This window comes from Solea solea, chromosome 4 (genome assembly GCF_958295425.1).
Source record: "Solea solea chromosome 4, fSolSol10.1, whole genome shotgun sequence".
Classification (NCBI taxonomy): Eukaryota; Metazoa; Chordata; class Actinopteri; order Pleuronectiformes; family Soleidae; genus Solea; species Solea solea.
The window spans coordinates 7688537-7705439 of record NC_081137.1 but is presented as its reverse complement, the minus strand read 5'-3'; the positions used below and the strand labels follow the sequence as shown (position 1 = coordinate 7705439).

The window sequence follows — 16903 nt, the reverse complement described above, 5'->3', positions numbered from 1 at the left end:
ATGAATTTGACATAATGTTCAGCAGCATGGCCTCATGGACACAGCTACATGCTGGAGCTCAGCACAGTCAACTTTTAGCAAATTCCTTGTTGGAGCAGATGCTTCTAATAATACTATACTGTACATATGTCTGATGTGAATTCAATGATATACATAGAGTGTGTTTGTGATGTGATTTGGGTTAAACAGTGATACTGGTATTTAAATCAGAATGAGCTAATATCATATTTCTTACACGAGAGGCTGCAATTAGCATAAGCTTGATGTTATCATTTGAGAGGTTGTTTAAAAGTCAGTCAGTCATCATCTACCGCTTTATCCTCCGCTAGAGGGTCGCGGGGGGTGCTGTGCCAATCTCAGCTACATCGGGCGATAGGCGGGGACAGTTCGCCAGTCCATCGCAGGGCCACATAGAGAGACAGACAAACAACCATTCACTCTCACACTCACTCCTATGGTCAATTTAGATTGTTTGAATTTACCTATACCCACATCGCATGTTTTTGGACTGTGGGAGGAAGCCGGAGAACCCGGAGAGAACCCACGCACACACGGGGAGAACATGCAAACTCCATGCAGAAGGGCCATTGTTCCAACCGGGGCTCGAACCTGGGTCTTCTCGCTGCAAGGCGAGAGTGCTAACCACTACACCACCGTGTGGCCCGGTTGTTTAAAAGTAATAGTTATTATTGCACAATTGTCATAGGATGATACTGTATATTGCTATATTGCGGCGCCAGTAGCTTGGTGGCACAGCGAGTTGTCTTTCAACTGGAAGGTTGTGAGTTTGATTTCTGACTACGCAAGTCTGCAATGCTGATGCGTTCTTGAGATGCAAGAAATTGCAACCAATGTGTATTCACCAGTGGGTGTGAATGGGTTAATGGCAAAACTGTAGTGTAAAACAGCTTTGAGTGGTCATCATGACTAGAAAAGCACTATACAGTAAGTACAGACCTTATAGCATGTCAACTAACTGTTTAATTGATTGCAGTGAGCCTATATATTTATTTACTTTTTAGGAAATTAAGAGCACATTTAACTCAGCCTATACTAGTGTTTAATGGTGTCTACTTTTAGGTATAAGAAAAGTGAAATCTATTTGAATTTAAAGATAGCAAATTTGCCACACAGTTCAGTTTATTTCTATTGCAAACTTAAAAACAACCTCAGTATTGTACATACAATGCAAGTACAAATATAAGCGATAGTAAAACTACTTTGAGATGTTCTATTTTTGTTGACCGTTATTTCAAGATTGTGCAAATGCAGCTACGTGTTTATTTCTGAGATTATAGCCAAAGGTGTTGTACTGAGCTACATTAAACTGAGTGTTGCATCTTTATTCACAGGCATGTGGGAGGCAGAACATTAAAACTCTGACAATCAGCTCAGTACACCACCATCAATGAGTAACTGCAGCCCTAAAACATATAACTGAATTAACAGCTGTATGTCAGAAATATAAAGGAGCATTATAGGCCTCATAAAAGCATAGGCTTTATGGAGCAGTTGCAGTGGGTTGCTATAGTTTGCACACGAGCACCTGATAAAATGGGACAAGTGAGTGGATAGCTCTATTTTCAAAGACAATACAAATCACTGTAATAATCTATGAAACTGTTCCCATGACAACTTACTCTCATTTACAAAGACTAAAAGACCCAGTAAGAAAAATAACTCCCGATTGTTTCACATAAAGATCAGTGAATGTGAAAATGTAAAATGTTTAAAGTTGTGTTGAGTTATGTTGTGCATGTGTGTGTGTGTGTGTGTGTGTGTGTGTGTGTGTGTGTGTGTGTGTCAGGGCTGTCAGGTCTGTGAAGGTCAGGGAGCTATGTTTTCTGCTGCCGTCTGCAGTTCTACATGCACTTTAGATGTGCAGGGTCTTTCCCATGCTAATCAGCATGATACAGAGCAATGACAGAAATAATAAATACAGAAGCTTAGTCAGACTGTGTCCTACGCAGATCACTGCACATAATTGTGTAGTTACATCTTCCAACATCAGCTACGCTGATGAGAGTAAAGTCCGTAAAGAAGCACAGAGAAAGGGGATTAAGAGGAGTCAGGATTAAGATGCGCGTAGTGTCACACTTCATATGAGCTGACAGAGAAACCTACGGTGGCCCGACAGGGGCAAACAAGTCCCAAAACACCAGCAAACCTGACAGGCAGTTAAACCCAAACCATATGAATAACAAAACCCACTTTGTTCCTGAATAACAACTTGCTCACGGGTTCTGTGTGCAAGAATTAGAATTCTACTGGAGAGATTACAGACTTTAACAAACACGAGGCACAAGATGATGGCCTCCAAAAGGGTTATTCCAACTTTACAAAAATCCTACAATTTTCATTTTAAAGTGACAATACACAAACACAAACATACTTAGGGGTAGTATATTGTATTTCTGCTACTAAACTATCCCAAATATTGCACACAAGCTGTGTGAGAAGCTATTCAGACTAGATGTGCTGTCTGTCACTGGTTTTGATTGTCCATCATCCTCTGAGTGTGCTGGGAGAATGCTACCATATGTTGTCAACATGGCTGTAAAGGAATGACTGATTTTGAAACGGTTGATGGGCAGATGGCCGATAAACATGTCCACACAATTCAATAAAAAGCCATTTAGCATGAGTAATACCACACAATATGACATGATATGGTGTGACAATACAACGTCGCTGTCAGTTAACACTGACAGACATTTAGAATCCTGAGGCAGCTGAATTCAGGAGAACACTGTAATGCTGTAATAAAACCAGTCTCAGAGATACCTGAGAACAAGAGTTTGTACAAAAACCTGAAGGCTCACATGAATTATTTCTGTGTCCATCATACTGTGCATGGAGTGGATAATAAAAAATGGCTCTTGAGCAGCGCTCTCTATCCTTGAGCAGAGTGACAACCATAGCAGAGCGAGAATGGTGTTATCACAGCTGAGAGCTAAAATGGCCATCACTCTTGGCTGTGACTGTAGGTTTCGAGGATACACTGAGAGCTCATCCGGGAGCTACGTCACCTCCGATTCTCTGTTGTCGCTTCTTAATAATGTCTTTTTTTTTTCTCTGTCTCTAGGGAAATACTCCTCCAGTGGTGGTGAACACCGACACACTCGATGGCTCCCCATATGTAAGGATTATGTTTAATCTTCCCTTTATTGTAGTCGTATGTTAGGCCCAATCACATGACTCATTTGGCTACTTTCACATGCAGTCTGTATGATCAGTAATTCCATTTTTGTCACCTCCATCCAGGTAGGTCTTTGCTCTCAATCCAATGACAGTAATTCATTTTACTCATTTTTGATTTAAATAAGATTTTTCTGTTTGACAGAACAGAGACATTACTCACTTTGATTGATGAAGCCTTTTCTAAATCGGAGGCAGTGAACATATTATCATGAACTGTGAGGGATTAGAGGACAAGGCTTCCCAGAGAAAAGTCTGCCATCGCAGAACCGGATTTTTCTGCACCACTATAGAGCTACGAAAAGTTATTTTCTAGGTCAGACACCATAACAGTGAAGTTGAAGTTTTTTCTTCACTCCTCCTCAGGGACAGGGCTAAGGCTGATGTGTAGCTTTAAGCTATCCCATCAGAAGGCAAACTTATCAAGCAGGTACCACACCGATCCACATGTGCAGTGGGTCAGAGACAAGCAAAACCATTTTGGATTAACCTCAATGGAGGTTGGCCAAGAGACACTTTAAGTAGATTTCCATGATTATGACGCTGTGTACTGATGTCAAACACGGTCAAGCTGAACCAATGTAAGCGGACATTCTGATTTAGACTCTTATTTTGGCTTCACAGTCAGAATGTTAGAAAATAGGGAAAAACAAACTTGAAAATTAAATTTTCTCTCTTGACAATATGAACTAACATCTGTTTCTGACAGGTAAATGGGACAGAAGGTGAAATCGAGTATGAGGAAATCACACTGGAGAGAGTGAGTCTGAGAAACAAGTTGACTTTTGAATTATTTACTGGGCATTAATATTGGATTATTTGATTATTCACTTGGTTGTAAAAAAGTCTAGGGCTGCAACGATTATTCAATTACTAATCGATCACTAAATTAATTGTCAATTATTTTAATATTCCATTAAACAATTTGAGTGTTTTTTCAATAACTAAAACAAGTTTTCTGATTTTTCATCTTCTTAAGTGTGAATATTTTTTGGTTTCTTTGCAAAGAAATCAATACAATTTAATTATTTTGGTTTGTGGACAAAACAGGATATCGGAGAACATCATCATTTCCAGGTTTTGTAAACACAGATCAACATTTTTCAACATCTTTATGGACCAAACGATTACTCGATTAATCGAGGAAATAATCAACAGATTAATTATTTGCAGCCCTATTCCCATTTAATACTTTACATAGCATTATTTAAATAAAATGCCCATCTTTGATAATAAGTGACTTCAGTCTTGATCAAATCAAGAAAACATGACGCATGTAGTTGTGTATCTCATTATTACTGCAGGGTAACTCAGGCCTGGGCTTCAGCATTGCTGGGGGAACAGACAACCCCCATGTGGGTGATGACCCCAGCATCTTCATCACCAAAATCATACCTGGAGGAGCTGCTGCTCAGGACGGACGGCTGAGGTAACCAAGTTACAGTAAACACAGAAGCCTGGAAACAATGCACTACATTCCCGGAGGACAGTACATATAAAATCCAGCAGTCAAAAATCCCAGAGGAAGAACAGAACAGACCAATGTAAGTGCGTAAAATGCGGCTCTACTGACTTCATGCGATCAGAGAGAATGTGTCATCAGGTACGTTTATGTGGCATTTTCCGTCAGTTTAATTCTTTCATATTTAGAGAAACAGAATCAGAACTTGCTTTACTTGCCAAGTATTAGTGCATCAATAAATACTGGAGCTGTATAAAACTTATTAAAGGTTGGATCGGAGTACATAAAGACTGTATGTACCATGTAGAAAGCACATACAGTGTATATAATATACTGTATGTATATACATATATACATGTATTGTATTATTTATCAAAAATATTGCCAATAATGTTGCAAAAACATATGCAGCTTCCACTTTTTTTTAGCTCAAGACGTCAGTAGCCATTGGTTTGGGGGCTCATTTTTTAATTTCCTACGCCATCTCTTTTAGGACTGGAAAATGAATTTTAAACGCATGAATAAAATAGTGATAAGTGTAGTTTTTAGGCCCTCGGAGGAAAAAGGCTATTTTAATCAAAAATCTTGCTTTAAAAACAGCTTCTCTTCTACACACAGCCTGTAAGTCACTACATTTTAATGGTTCATACTGTAATTTTCTGGAACAGTTAACACAAAGAGAGCTAGACTGTAGCTAAGCATTAAGCCAATATCAACCAAACAAGGGTTTCCTCCCTTGAATATTGACATCTGGGAGAAAAGCGGATCCCCCACAAACCAGCACCTGACCACATGTGGTGGAGGATTACACCCGAAATTCTGCACCACAACATAAACTCATGCTGAATTTTTACTCTCCCTCCCACTGTGTCTCTGTCTGTCACCCTCCCTGTTTCTTAGTGTGAACGACTGCATCTTATTTGTGAATGAGGTTGATGTGAGGGAGGTGACACACAGTCAAGCTGTGGAGGCTCTCAAGGAGGCAGGTGCTATCGTCCGCCTCTATGTTCTCCGCAGGAAACCCGCAGCTGAGAAAGTCACTGAAATCAAACTCATCAAAGGGCCTAAAGGTATGTGGGAGTATGGATCGTTGTACAGCACCAACACTTCTGTGTGGGCTTAAGGATGCTTTATTCAGGGCTAAGCTTTACCCTCCGGATTTAACAAATCTGCTCTGCATTAACACAGAATTCCTTTTACTCACCCTCGCTCTCTCTCTCTGCCTTTCTCGTTGATATCTTTCTCTCAGGATTGGGTTTCAGCATCGCTGGAGGGGTGGGAAACCAGCACATACCAGGAGATAACAGTATCTATGTCACCAAGATCATTGAAGGCGGGGCTGCTCATAAAGATGGCCGTCTGCAGATCGGGGACAAGATTTTAGCAGTCAGTCAATCATATGTAAAAACTTTGACCAATTCAAAAACATGTGCCCCCACACATTCTGTACATGACGATCTCCAACCCTCACCTCTTTAGCAAACATACATACTCATGCACACACACTCACACTCACACAGTCATGTATCAGCTGCACTGAAGTATCAAGAGCATAATACAGCGGTTATTTTCATGGCTCTGGTTTAACATGTGAGTAGATGGGTAGGCTGGGATGTTTAAATATAACCACAGTGAAATACAAGCAGCACTACTGCCATCTGCTGGAGAACAGGGAGGCTTTAACTTAGCAGCAGGTGACAAGCTCAATGATGGCAACTTCAAAATGGTGCATATTTATTTATTTATTTCAATTAAATGGTGTCTGAGCTAAATAATGCTTTGTCTCTAAACAGGATTATATGGAAACATGCTTATGGTCATTAAGAAAATACAATTACAATCAATTATTGTATTAATTAATAAGCAATAGTCAACATCGCTGATCTCTGATGGCAAATAATCTATATAGTAATGTATGTGGAAGATTACAGTAACTCTATTCTTAATAATTATGTTGACACGTCATGACTTGAGCTATGATTATATAGTTTGTCTTTCTTTCTCTCTGTCTGTCTAAATCTGTCTAAAGCCATTTTTAGAGTAACTAAAGCATTTATGATGAATTAAGTTCATTTCACACTTCATACTTAATGTTCTGTATGACCTAAACTAACATTTTACAGTGCAATTAGTTGATCCTCATTTCTCTATCATTAACATTCATGTTATTGTGCCTCTTGTACACATAGGCAGCTGATCTCTCCCATAATCTGATTGCTCTATAAAAGACAGAGCGACTATCAAAAATGTGAATCTAAGAATACTGAGAGTTTAGAAAAGCTGCTGCTGGTGATGCTGACTGATTTCCCTGCTTGCCGCAAACCATCAGGTGAACAACGTGTGTCTGGAGGACGTGATGCACGAGGATGCGGTGGGGGCTCTGAAGAACACAGCAGAGGTGGTGTACCTCAGGGTGGCCAAGCCCAACAACCTGTTCCTGACCAACTCCTATAACCCTCCAGACCTCACCAGCAGTAAGTCGCCCTTCATGCACACTAAAGCTAAGTGCTCCTGACTTTAAATACAGATGCAGCAAAGTATAATCACACACAATGGAATATGTTTGTACAGACATGAAAAAAACAAAAGGTGCTCTCTCAGAGTGCTCTGTTTGTTCCTTTTGAGCTTAATCCACCTCATAATGAAAGTTTCAACTGATACTGCATCTGTGTGCAGCACACCCTGGTATATTATACCCAATTTTGTTTCTGTGTGTGTATTTTTCCAGCATATTCCCATATGGATACTGAACTCAGCCACCCTAACTATCTCGGCTCGGATTACCCACAAGCGCTCACTCCCACCTCACCAAGTCGATTTTCTCCTGTCCTGCATGGCATGATGGGAGATGATGATATCCCCAGGTGGGCCAACATCTGGTGACGATACATTTCTCACCTATATCACATGAATTGGCATATTGTTAGTGTTTATAGTGTGACTACTAATGCTATGCAGAGTTGTAGTAGTAGAAAGAAGATTACCAGTGTCAGTGATAGTACTGTATTTGTAAGAGTTTCTAATGTGTAGCTCTCACCATTTGTCTTTATCAGGGAGCCTCGCAGAGTTTTGATCCACCGAGGCTCCACAGGTCTGGGATTCAACATTGTTGGAGGAGAAGACGGAGAGGGAATATTTATCTCCTTCATTCTGGCAGGAGGACCAGCTGACCTCAGTGGGGAGCTGCACAAGGGCGATCAGATCCTTAGTGTAAGGACACTTTCATGTTCATAAAGTTGTCATACATACACGTCTGTGCATCCTATGTGTGACTTTTGTGCCGTAACTGCTAACATTCAGGTGAACGGCGTGGACCTGCGTATGGCCACACATGAGCAGGCAGCTGCGGCTTTGAAGAACGCAGGACAGACAGTGACCATCATCGCTCAGTATCGACCTGACGGTACAGCCACAACTACACCACAGAGCAACTTTTTATTATTATTTATGTCAAATCAGTAAATACTCCCAGATCAGTTTATTTGCGCTTGTATGCTTCGTAACAGACCCAGGTGATAATTCAATAACAATATCCACCACACTATGAATTCTTCCAGTGATAAAACTTCAACATATATATCAATCTGTGCATGCAAGTGTCACTTTCTGCCTGTAAACTAATTTAAAACCTCCTTCTTCAAATTTTACTCCAGAAAAAAACATTATCACAACAGTATTCAGATTTGAATATTTTTTGATATAATAAGCTTTTGGGCCATATTATCCAACCCTAAAACCTCATTACAAAAATAAATTGGAAATCTATGCAATGGACAATGTAGTTAGTAAAATTGAAGTCTACTATCAGACACATTTACTGAATTGTGGCTGAGCGATTATTTTCAGTATCATATCACTCCCTGGCTTTGAGTCACTTTACATTAAATGATTCAATCTAATTCTTCTACCAGAAATATTTTTATATATATAATAATGGGGTTTTTTTGCAAAAGAAAGTGCTGGTATCAGGTAGGTACTATTAGATCAAGGTATTGATCAAGAATATAGTCACAACAGGTCATTATCGGCTTGTATCTGTGTGTTTCAGAGTACAGTCGTTTTGAGGCGAAGATCCATGACTTGAGAGAACAGTTGATGAACAGCAGTATGGGCTCTGGGACCACAACACTAAGGAGCAACGCAAAGAGAGGCTTCTATATCAGGTCTCACACTTAAATAGTAAAAACACAATGAAACAACTTTGACTATGAAGCACAAATACACCTGGTATATAATAGAGAGGCTGCAGATGAAGAGTATAGTTCTCTGAAAGTTCTGAATAAGAATGAAAAGGTTGTGTTCAGAACATTGGTATCTACGTCGCTAAGTTCGAGGTTCACAACTAGGTTGTGTTCAGGGTGTCTATGACAGTAACTCAGACATTTGCACTGTACAGTTTTTGAGAAATTTAAAAATAAATGCCCCATATTTGCACTTTTTAATGGAAAACTATCAACTTTGAGAAGAAACACACATTCGAACCACGTCACACTGCCGCACAGAATACAAACATACCAACATAGGAATGAGCCTCACCTTTATCAGAACTACAGTCTTGGTGTCACCTGAAATTCACTCTTTTTCCAGTAGTCTGTCCTGGCTCAGGATAACGTCCTGGGTACGCCATGTCTTTAAAACCCATTACGGTCCTGTTGTTGTAGTAGTCCAACGTTTTCCCCCCTAAACTTCTACCATATTCAGCTTCACGTTAAACTTCTTTTTAGTCGGAATTATCGAGAAACGGCTCCCACTCGTTTTGCTAAGTTTACCTGTAAACGTTAGCAATTAGCTTGTAATGACATAGAGGGAACTGTGGGTGGCAGCAACGCAACATGGCGGCAACGCAACATGGCGGATGTCAGCTACTATACGGTTTGCGAAGAAGAAGACGTAGACGCTCTCGCTCTTCCTTATATACGGAGGTTATTTTTCCTCATCCTTCATATTTCTAAACATGTTTCCCGAGGTTTCTTCTCCACCCTGTGGAATTAAATCATTAACTAGACGACTACTTCTCTTGCCTGCTTATATATTTATGTAAATGTGGCTTCAATGCAAGGTTACCAGCTGTGTGTGAAAGTTAGTATTCAGAAGTCTGTTGCATTGCATCTTGGATTTTCTTTTCTGTTTTTTTAAAATTTTGAATGTGATGTTTTCACATTTTGGGAAAATATAGTGCAATATGAAGTAACCTAAGCACAAATGCAAGTAAGGTGTTCACGACTAAAGATAATTAAAAATGCTGACTCATATTCCGTCATCACTCAGGGCTCTGTTTGACTATGACAAGACTGCAGACTGTGGCTTCCTCAGTCAAGCACTGGGCTTCAGGTTTGGGGATGTGCTGCACGTGTTGGACTGTGGAGATGAGGAGTGGTGGCAGGCCCGGAAAGTCAGTCCCCAGAATGAGGCTGAAGAGGTCGGCTTCATCCCCAGCAAGCACAGGTCAGATACACTTTTCACTGTCAATCCGTGTGAGAGGGCTGATGAATCCCTTAACAGCTTAGTTAAGCTCAAGTAGCCCTCTCTTTGTCAAAGGATATGGTTAGATAACAAACACATTTTGATTTATAGAAGGGTAAAGTAGCTGGTTTATCATTTTACACCATGTCTAATTAAATAAGCATTGCATAACAGCCATGATGACTCACAACCAGCTCCACCTTTTTTTTCCCTTTTCTCCATTATCTCCAAATTGTAATGTTATTCTTCTCCATCCTCATGCGGACAGGGTGGAAAGAAAAGAGTGGTCTCGTGTTAACACCAAGGAGAGGGTGAGTTAATTCACCAGAGGCCTGTTCTCCTCTCAGACTGTCTTCACCTGTGTTAACCTCTGACCTTGTCTCTCTTGCAGGACCATGGTCGAGACAGCTTGAGCACAAAAGGTAAATTAGTCAATTTTAGTAGATTACAGATAATACTGGCACCATGACACATGCACACATTGTCCTGTTTATTTGCACACACATAATGCACCTGGTTACATTCTGTACGATCCTCAATTGAGTATCCGTTACAAGATTAATAGCTCAGTTCTACTGACTGCCAAATAAAACATAAGCAATCTCCTTTGACATTTACCTTCAGACAGCGCTCCAAAGCAAACTTCACCCTCAACACAGTAACATCTTCCCTGTTCATAATCACATCTGATGCATTTGCTCGCACATGCACACGTGCAGAACTACAATGTCATTTTATAATGGTAAAAAGAAAGTTGGCTGAATGCCTCTGTGCTCCGTCTACAGGAAGAGATAAAACATTACAAAGTTATGAGACGGTCACCCAAGTGGAAGGTAAGGTCAATAAAAAAAAAAGAAGTGCATTTTTAAAATTGTACTTTTGATTGAGTTCCCATTTTTTTGAATGCTCCATTTTTTTCCCTCCTCATTCTAAGTTCATTACGCGAGGCCCATCATCATTCTAGGTCCTGTGAAGGACAGAATAAATGACGACCTGTTGTCTGAGTTCCCTGATAAGTTTGGATCATGTGTCCCACGTAAGTAACTGTATATTTATAGTTTGATGGTTTTATCTGTGTAATGCTTTATCATGTCATGGAAGGAAAGGCTTACATGTTTAGAATCAAGAGAGTGTATACTCTGCGTTTACAGTTTTGTTCTTTGTCTGATAGACACCACACGGCCAAAGCGGGAGTATGAAGTGGATGGACGGGACTATCACTTTGTGTCATCGCGGGAGCAGATGGAAAAGGACATTCAGAGTCATCGGTTCATCGAGGCCGGCCAGTACAACAGTCACCTGTATGGCACCAGTGTCCAGAGTGTCCGCGAGGTGGCTGAGCAGGTGTGAACATCACATGCCCAGAAATAATGTCATTATTTTTCTTTTCTTTTTTGTAGTTAGTTAAATCACTTCCGCTCTTTGCTAAATAACAACTTTTATTAAAAAAAAAAGGAAGACAAGACAAGCCAGACTCATTTGCTGCAACCTCCCTTGGATTTTTGCCTCATTAAGTGACAGTTTTGAAGTCATCATCACTAAGATAACAGTGTGCCTTTGTTAATACTCCACACTTCTTTCCCTGCATGTGTGCACGAGCAGCAGGGGAAACACTGCATCCTGGATGTATCGGCCAACGCTGTGCGCCGGCTACAAGCAGCTCAGCTTCATCCCATCGCCATCTTTGTGCGACCCAAGTCACTGGAGAATGTCCTGTAAGAAAAAGTGTTTTTGGTTCACAGACACGGAATCATACGTGTATCTTTGATATACGGTGTGATTTACATTAGATTGTTTTGTCTGTTGTGTCCACAGAGAGATCAACACTCGGCTGACAGAGGAGCAGGCCAGGAAAGGAATGGACCGAGCCCTCAAACTAGAACAAGACTTCTTAGAGTGTTTTTCAGGTAAACATATCAGACAGAGCCTGTGAAGTAGAAACCTAGTATTCTACACTGCATATTTACCTGTAGTGCTTTACAACATGGTTAAAAAATCCTTGACAATTTCAATTGAATAGAAGTTGTTACATCTAGTAATTTTTGCAAAATCACAAAATCTAAATCATGATGATTTGACTTTTTTGGAGAACCGTTAACCAGCAGAATTAACTTTCTCATTTTGAAAGCAAGATTTCTGGGCCAATCTTAATCAAATATGCATTAGGATTTGGAATACGGCAAACACGAGACGATACACCTGTGTTTGTACGCTCACTGTTTGCTTACTCATAATTAACTTGATGCAAAGCAGTGATCAAGAAACTTCTTCATTTGGTGATTTAATGAACCACAGTTCAGAGATATAACTTGTTTCACATTGTCTTTTTTATTTCATTTCATTCCTTTTCATTCAAACTATTGTGGGAGAAAAAAAAAAAGCCTCCTCCACAAGGATTGACTCCTCATTTACATATTCCTGGTATTGCCTCAGTGAGAAAATGAGCGCTTCCTTGTGGGACTCAGGGATTTTTAAAGTTTAAGAGACACATTTGGGGCAACTCACAGCAGTTGGCCGTAAAATGAATGTTAGGTTTCCTGACAAGTCCACACCAGCCTACAGTTTATGACAAATCATGAGCAGGAACCATACATGATATTTCATGGGCCTCTGAGTGAATATGTTTGAGACTTTGTTTTCATATTTTCATCGAGATTTCACAAAACACTTTTATAAACTTATGATCAAACTGTATATTTGTTATTCATGTAATCTTCCATCGCTCTCTGTCTCTCTTTTCCTCCCCCTGCCCCTGAACGTTTCCTGCTATCTCTCTTTTTTTTTCTTCTTTGTTTCACTGCTGCCTGTGCCACAATTTTCCCTCCTCCATTCCTAACCGTTGTCCTGTCTCCCTCCCTGACACATCCTGCTGCAGCTGTCGTGGATGGGGACAGCTTTGAAGAGGTCTATCACAAAGTAAAGACAGTGATCGAGGAGCAATCAGGGCCTTACATCTGGATCCCCACTCGGGAGAGGCTGTGATGCTGCTGCCCCTGCCCGCTACCCTCCAACCTCTCCTCCCCCACCCCGCCGCCCTCACAGCCACCGACTGACGCCACCCTTCACCCTCACAGCCAAGCTAGCCTCGCCTGCCTGCCTGTCTGTCTGTCTGTCTGTCCTCCAGCAAAGTCAGTGCTTAGGCAAACACGGAGAATGACACAGAGAGACAAATGCAGAAACAGAGACAAACACGGGAAGTGACACAGCGAAGCAAAGAATGAAACCAAAAAAAAAGGAGACTCCGAGACAGATGTAAACACAGTCATGTAATTAGACTGTAAGACACGGCGAGAAAAGACTTCATCCGTATTCTACTTTCATGAGGCAGGACTGAGTGTTGATGTTCTTTTCACATTTAGCATTAAAATGCATCTTGGCCACAAATGGGCATTGATTGCACCCAGAAGTGGGAATGCAAATGTCCTCAACACGGTTGATTTATCAATGCCAAACATCTTAGTTTGTTATATTAGGTCTTTCAATTTAGTGTTTTTTTTCTGTTTAGATACAGTTGCAGTTTCCCAAGAGAGATTACCAAGTGGAACCAGTTCATGAATACTTTTCGGATGCATTTTGATGCCAGTTGTGGATCTAGACTAAACTGGGTTTACCTCGGCACACAAAGACCTTAGGTGTGAGCATGGTTTGAAAGAGAGTAGAGAATGGCCCAGCAGGGACAGAACCCTAGGTGGTATTAAGATCATATCACCATCCCCATCTCTTGGACATCTCACACTGAACACCACCATACAGCAGTCCCTGAGATGGAGATGCCCAAAAAGACGCTGGCCCCTCTTTTTATATCAGCTCCTGTGTTTCTGTCATTCCCCTTCTGTCAGTTCTGCCTCGTTTCTGGACAGGGAAGGGGGGAGACTAAGAACAGGAAGGCCCAGATCCTGCTCCCTAGTCCCTCTAGACCAGGAGTCCTTTCTTGGCATAGAGTTCATGTTTTTGTGAATCTCTTCTTGGTTCTGGGTTTGAACTCAAATTTACACCTCTGTGTCAAAGACTGGCATTTGCTCAGTCACCCACGTTGAAAATTGTGAGGCAGTATTTCAAAGCAGATCGAATAATTCTAATGATTTAAAGACTCATATGCTGAATCTGTGCATGCTTCCTCAAAGACAAAGGAGTCAGGAGAAGAAAACAATGGAAAAATTTGACTTAAAAAAAAAATTTATATATATATATATATCATGAAAAGAAAGGTGAGTAAGTAGGGTGTGTTCTTCTTTGCCACCTCCTTATTGGTGAGGATATTTTGTTCAGCATGTCTCATGAAAGAAGAGAAGAAAGAGAGAGAGACAAGGTCATGTGACATGTTCATGAGAGGCCAGTCCTGAGCACAGTAGAAGCTCTGACATCTAGTTCAGCCTCTGCTCTCTTATCCACACACACACACACACACATGCATACACTCAAATTGATCCTCCAACACACACACAGAGTTGTAACCTCAGCTGTAACCTAGCACACTCCACTACAGGGAGACTGGCTGTTTTGACCTGCTGGTCAGAATCCAGATGAATGTTATCTCTCTAGGCACAAACAGCAGAGCTGTTAGCTCCATCGCACTGCAGCCAACTCACCGTTCACTCTTCCAAAAGGATCCCTCAGCCGCAGACGTACACACTGTTTCCAGTGGCCGCAGCAAAAGCCATGGTGTGTGTGTGTGTGTGTGCGTGCGTGTGCACATTCATGTGCGGAAACTCCCCTGTGTGGGAGGAATCCGTCTTCTTTTCTTCCTCTCTCCCATGTTTTGTCTGCTTCTTTCTCTCTCGTGTGTCCACACAAATTAAAGCTAAGTCATGTTTAATGAATAAATGGCCTATATACATAACTATGAATATAAATATATATATATATATGTATATCTTTTTTATGAGAATTTCTAACGGGACTAGGTCTGTAACCATCAACATCTGCAAACAATATTCCACTGATTTCTTTGGGTAATATTGCTGTTTGGTTGTTGAATTTACTCACGCTCCCATTTTAGTGCTAAATGACACGACGGCATCGTTCCGGTCGATGTAAGGCAGACCTCGCTCGAAAGCTTTGAACAGACGTTTTTGGACACGTTCTTGTATGTGTTGACAACGAACTGAGACACATGTACAATGCAGCTGTGTGTGTGTGTGTGTGCGTGTATGTGTGTGTTTGTTGCTGCTTGCGTGTGCGGGTGACAAGAAGGTGTGCGATACCTAAAATATACTATGTGAGATGATCTATCCTTGACGGCAGTGTTTCCCAAACTTTCTAACATGGGGACCCACTTTTTAAAAAGTCAACCGGTGCATAATGTAGTGCCTCAAAATGTCATTTCGATTTGGTAAACAAATAAACAAAACAGATGTTTGCACATGCCATTTTGACATAAACACGTAAAAATGGGGACCCAAAAAAAAAAAATCTCACGCGACCCATATGTGGGTCCCGACCCAGTATTTGGGAATCACTGCTTTACAATGTATAATACAGGAATACATGGTTCGTGCGTTTATGTGTGTATGTGTGCGCGCAAGGGCGAGAAAGTGAGACTCACACTCATGAAGATGTAGTGCAATATTGCTATGATGTTATGCAATGAAGATGGTTTATACATGTGTCTAAGATTAAAAAGAAGAGTATTTATAAAGTTTGCACTGATGGCATTATATGCTACAGGTTTCTGCAGGAAAAGAATTGTGATGGAAAACAATGGGACTGCGAGGTTTTACGAGCATGTGTTTGTATTTACTTATAATTTCTCCTGAATTATAAGAGTGAAGGTGGAAGTGTCGTTTGGAGAAAAAAAAAAACACACACACATTCACATTTAGCATTTTGTTTATTTTGGCTCAGTTGCTTCTCTCGGCTCAGGCTGCGACGAAATGACGAGTTCCTACTCTGTTATTGTTTGTGATTTATTATTTATTCAGAACTGTCACTGGTTCCATCTCAAGTCTGTATATTTTTGTATTTTCTTTCTTTTATTTTTTTTTTCTACACTGAAGGAGCTTTTGGGTCTTGGCGAGAAATGCTGTAAATATAATGTAGTTGTTGGAGTGCTGCGTGGCTTCAGATTTAGCCACGCGGCACTGCTGAGTCGATGCAAGTCTAGAAGCCATCCGAGCCACAGCCCAGTTTAACTGCTCAAACACACAAACAACACACACACACACACACTTACATTTACACACTGAAGGAATCACAGAAACAACACATGGCAACACAACCATGAATATGTTTTACAATTTCTTTATTTGAGGGTTCAATGTATTTCTTAATATCTCTCAGCCATCCGTATCATAGTGTGATATTCCTTATAAAATATACGAATTTTTACAGAAAAGACTGATTACAAACTTACAACAAAGTCAACTGATGCAGAAAAATATATTTAACGATGACAATATCAAGCAAAATAAAATGTTCCAGTTCAGTGAAAGCGCTTGTTGTAAATTAGCTATAAAATAATAAAAATGAATTTAAAAAATGCTTTCTGAAAATGGACTCGGTAGTCTTGTTTTTGTTTGTGTTGATGCATTTGTGTCTTACTGTTTACAGCAGCAAGAAAACATCACTACGGCCAGGGGAGGGCACTCATTCTCTTCTATCTTCAGATGTTTTCTTTACACAAGTCCCTCTCGGCCTCTCGGCTGCATTTGCACCGACTTTCTCTGGCTTTTATTTGCTGGTCGACTCCCTCACTGCTCTCCCTCTCACCAGGGGAACTATGTTCTCTTAAAAAAAACAAAAAAAAACCATCCTTTCCTATTTCTGTGAGGACATTTTGTT

The 16903-nt window shown here is 40.6% G+C and overlaps 1 protein-coding gene and 1 long non-coding RNA gene across 8 annotated transcripts in view; one reads left to right on the top strand and one right to left on the bottom strand.

The window, feature by feature from the left end:
• Positions 1–6014, bottom strand: part of LOC131458253 (uncharacterized) — a 55447-nt gene extending 49433 nt beyond the window's left edge. The window contains exon 1 of the long non-coding RNA XR_009240074.1: positions 5865–6014. This is a non-coding gene — a long non-coding RNA (uncharacterized LOC131458253). The remainder of the gene's footprint in view (positions 1–5864) is intronic.
• LOC131458251 (disks large homolog 4) overlaps positions 1–16603 on the top strand; it is a 68352-nt gene extending 51749 nt beyond the window's left edge. For 5 of the 7 annotated variants that reach the window (XM_058627165.1, XM_058627164.1, XM_058627166.1 and 2 more), the window contains 19 exons: positions 3086–3139; positions 3908–3958; positions 4503–4627; positions 5561–5730; positions 5910–6046; positions 6990–7134; positions 7389–7539; positions 7714–7870; positions 7961–8063; positions 8709–8823; positions 9929–10105; positions 10392–10434; positions 10515–10545; positions 10909–10956; positions 11058–11159; positions 11295–11467; positions 11726–11838; positions 11939–12030; positions 12999–16603. In XM_058627165.1, the coding sequence (XP_058483148.1) occupies positions 3086–3139; positions 3908–3958; positions 4503–4627; positions 5561–5730; positions 5910–6046; positions 6990–7134; positions 7389–7539; positions 7714–7870; positions 7961–8063; positions 8709–8823; positions 9929–10105; positions 10392–10434; positions 10515–10545; positions 10909–10956; positions 11058–11159; positions 11295–11467; positions 11726–11838; positions 11939–12030; positions 12999–13105 (2094 nt within the window). In that variant the 3' untranslated portion in view covers positions 13106–16603. The remainder of the gene's footprint in view (positions 1–3085; positions 3140–3907; positions 3959–4502; positions 4628–5560; positions 5731–5909; positions 6047–6989; positions 7135–7388; positions 7540–7713; positions 7871–7960; positions 8064–8708; positions 8824–9928; positions 10106–10391; positions 10435–10514; positions 10546–10908; positions 10957–11057; positions 11160–11294; positions 11468–11725; positions 11839–11938; positions 12031–12998) is intronic. The other 2 variants (XM_058627163.1, XM_058627168.1) reach the window with 1 other exon arrangement.
• Positions 16604–16903: the final 300 nt, after the last annotated feature.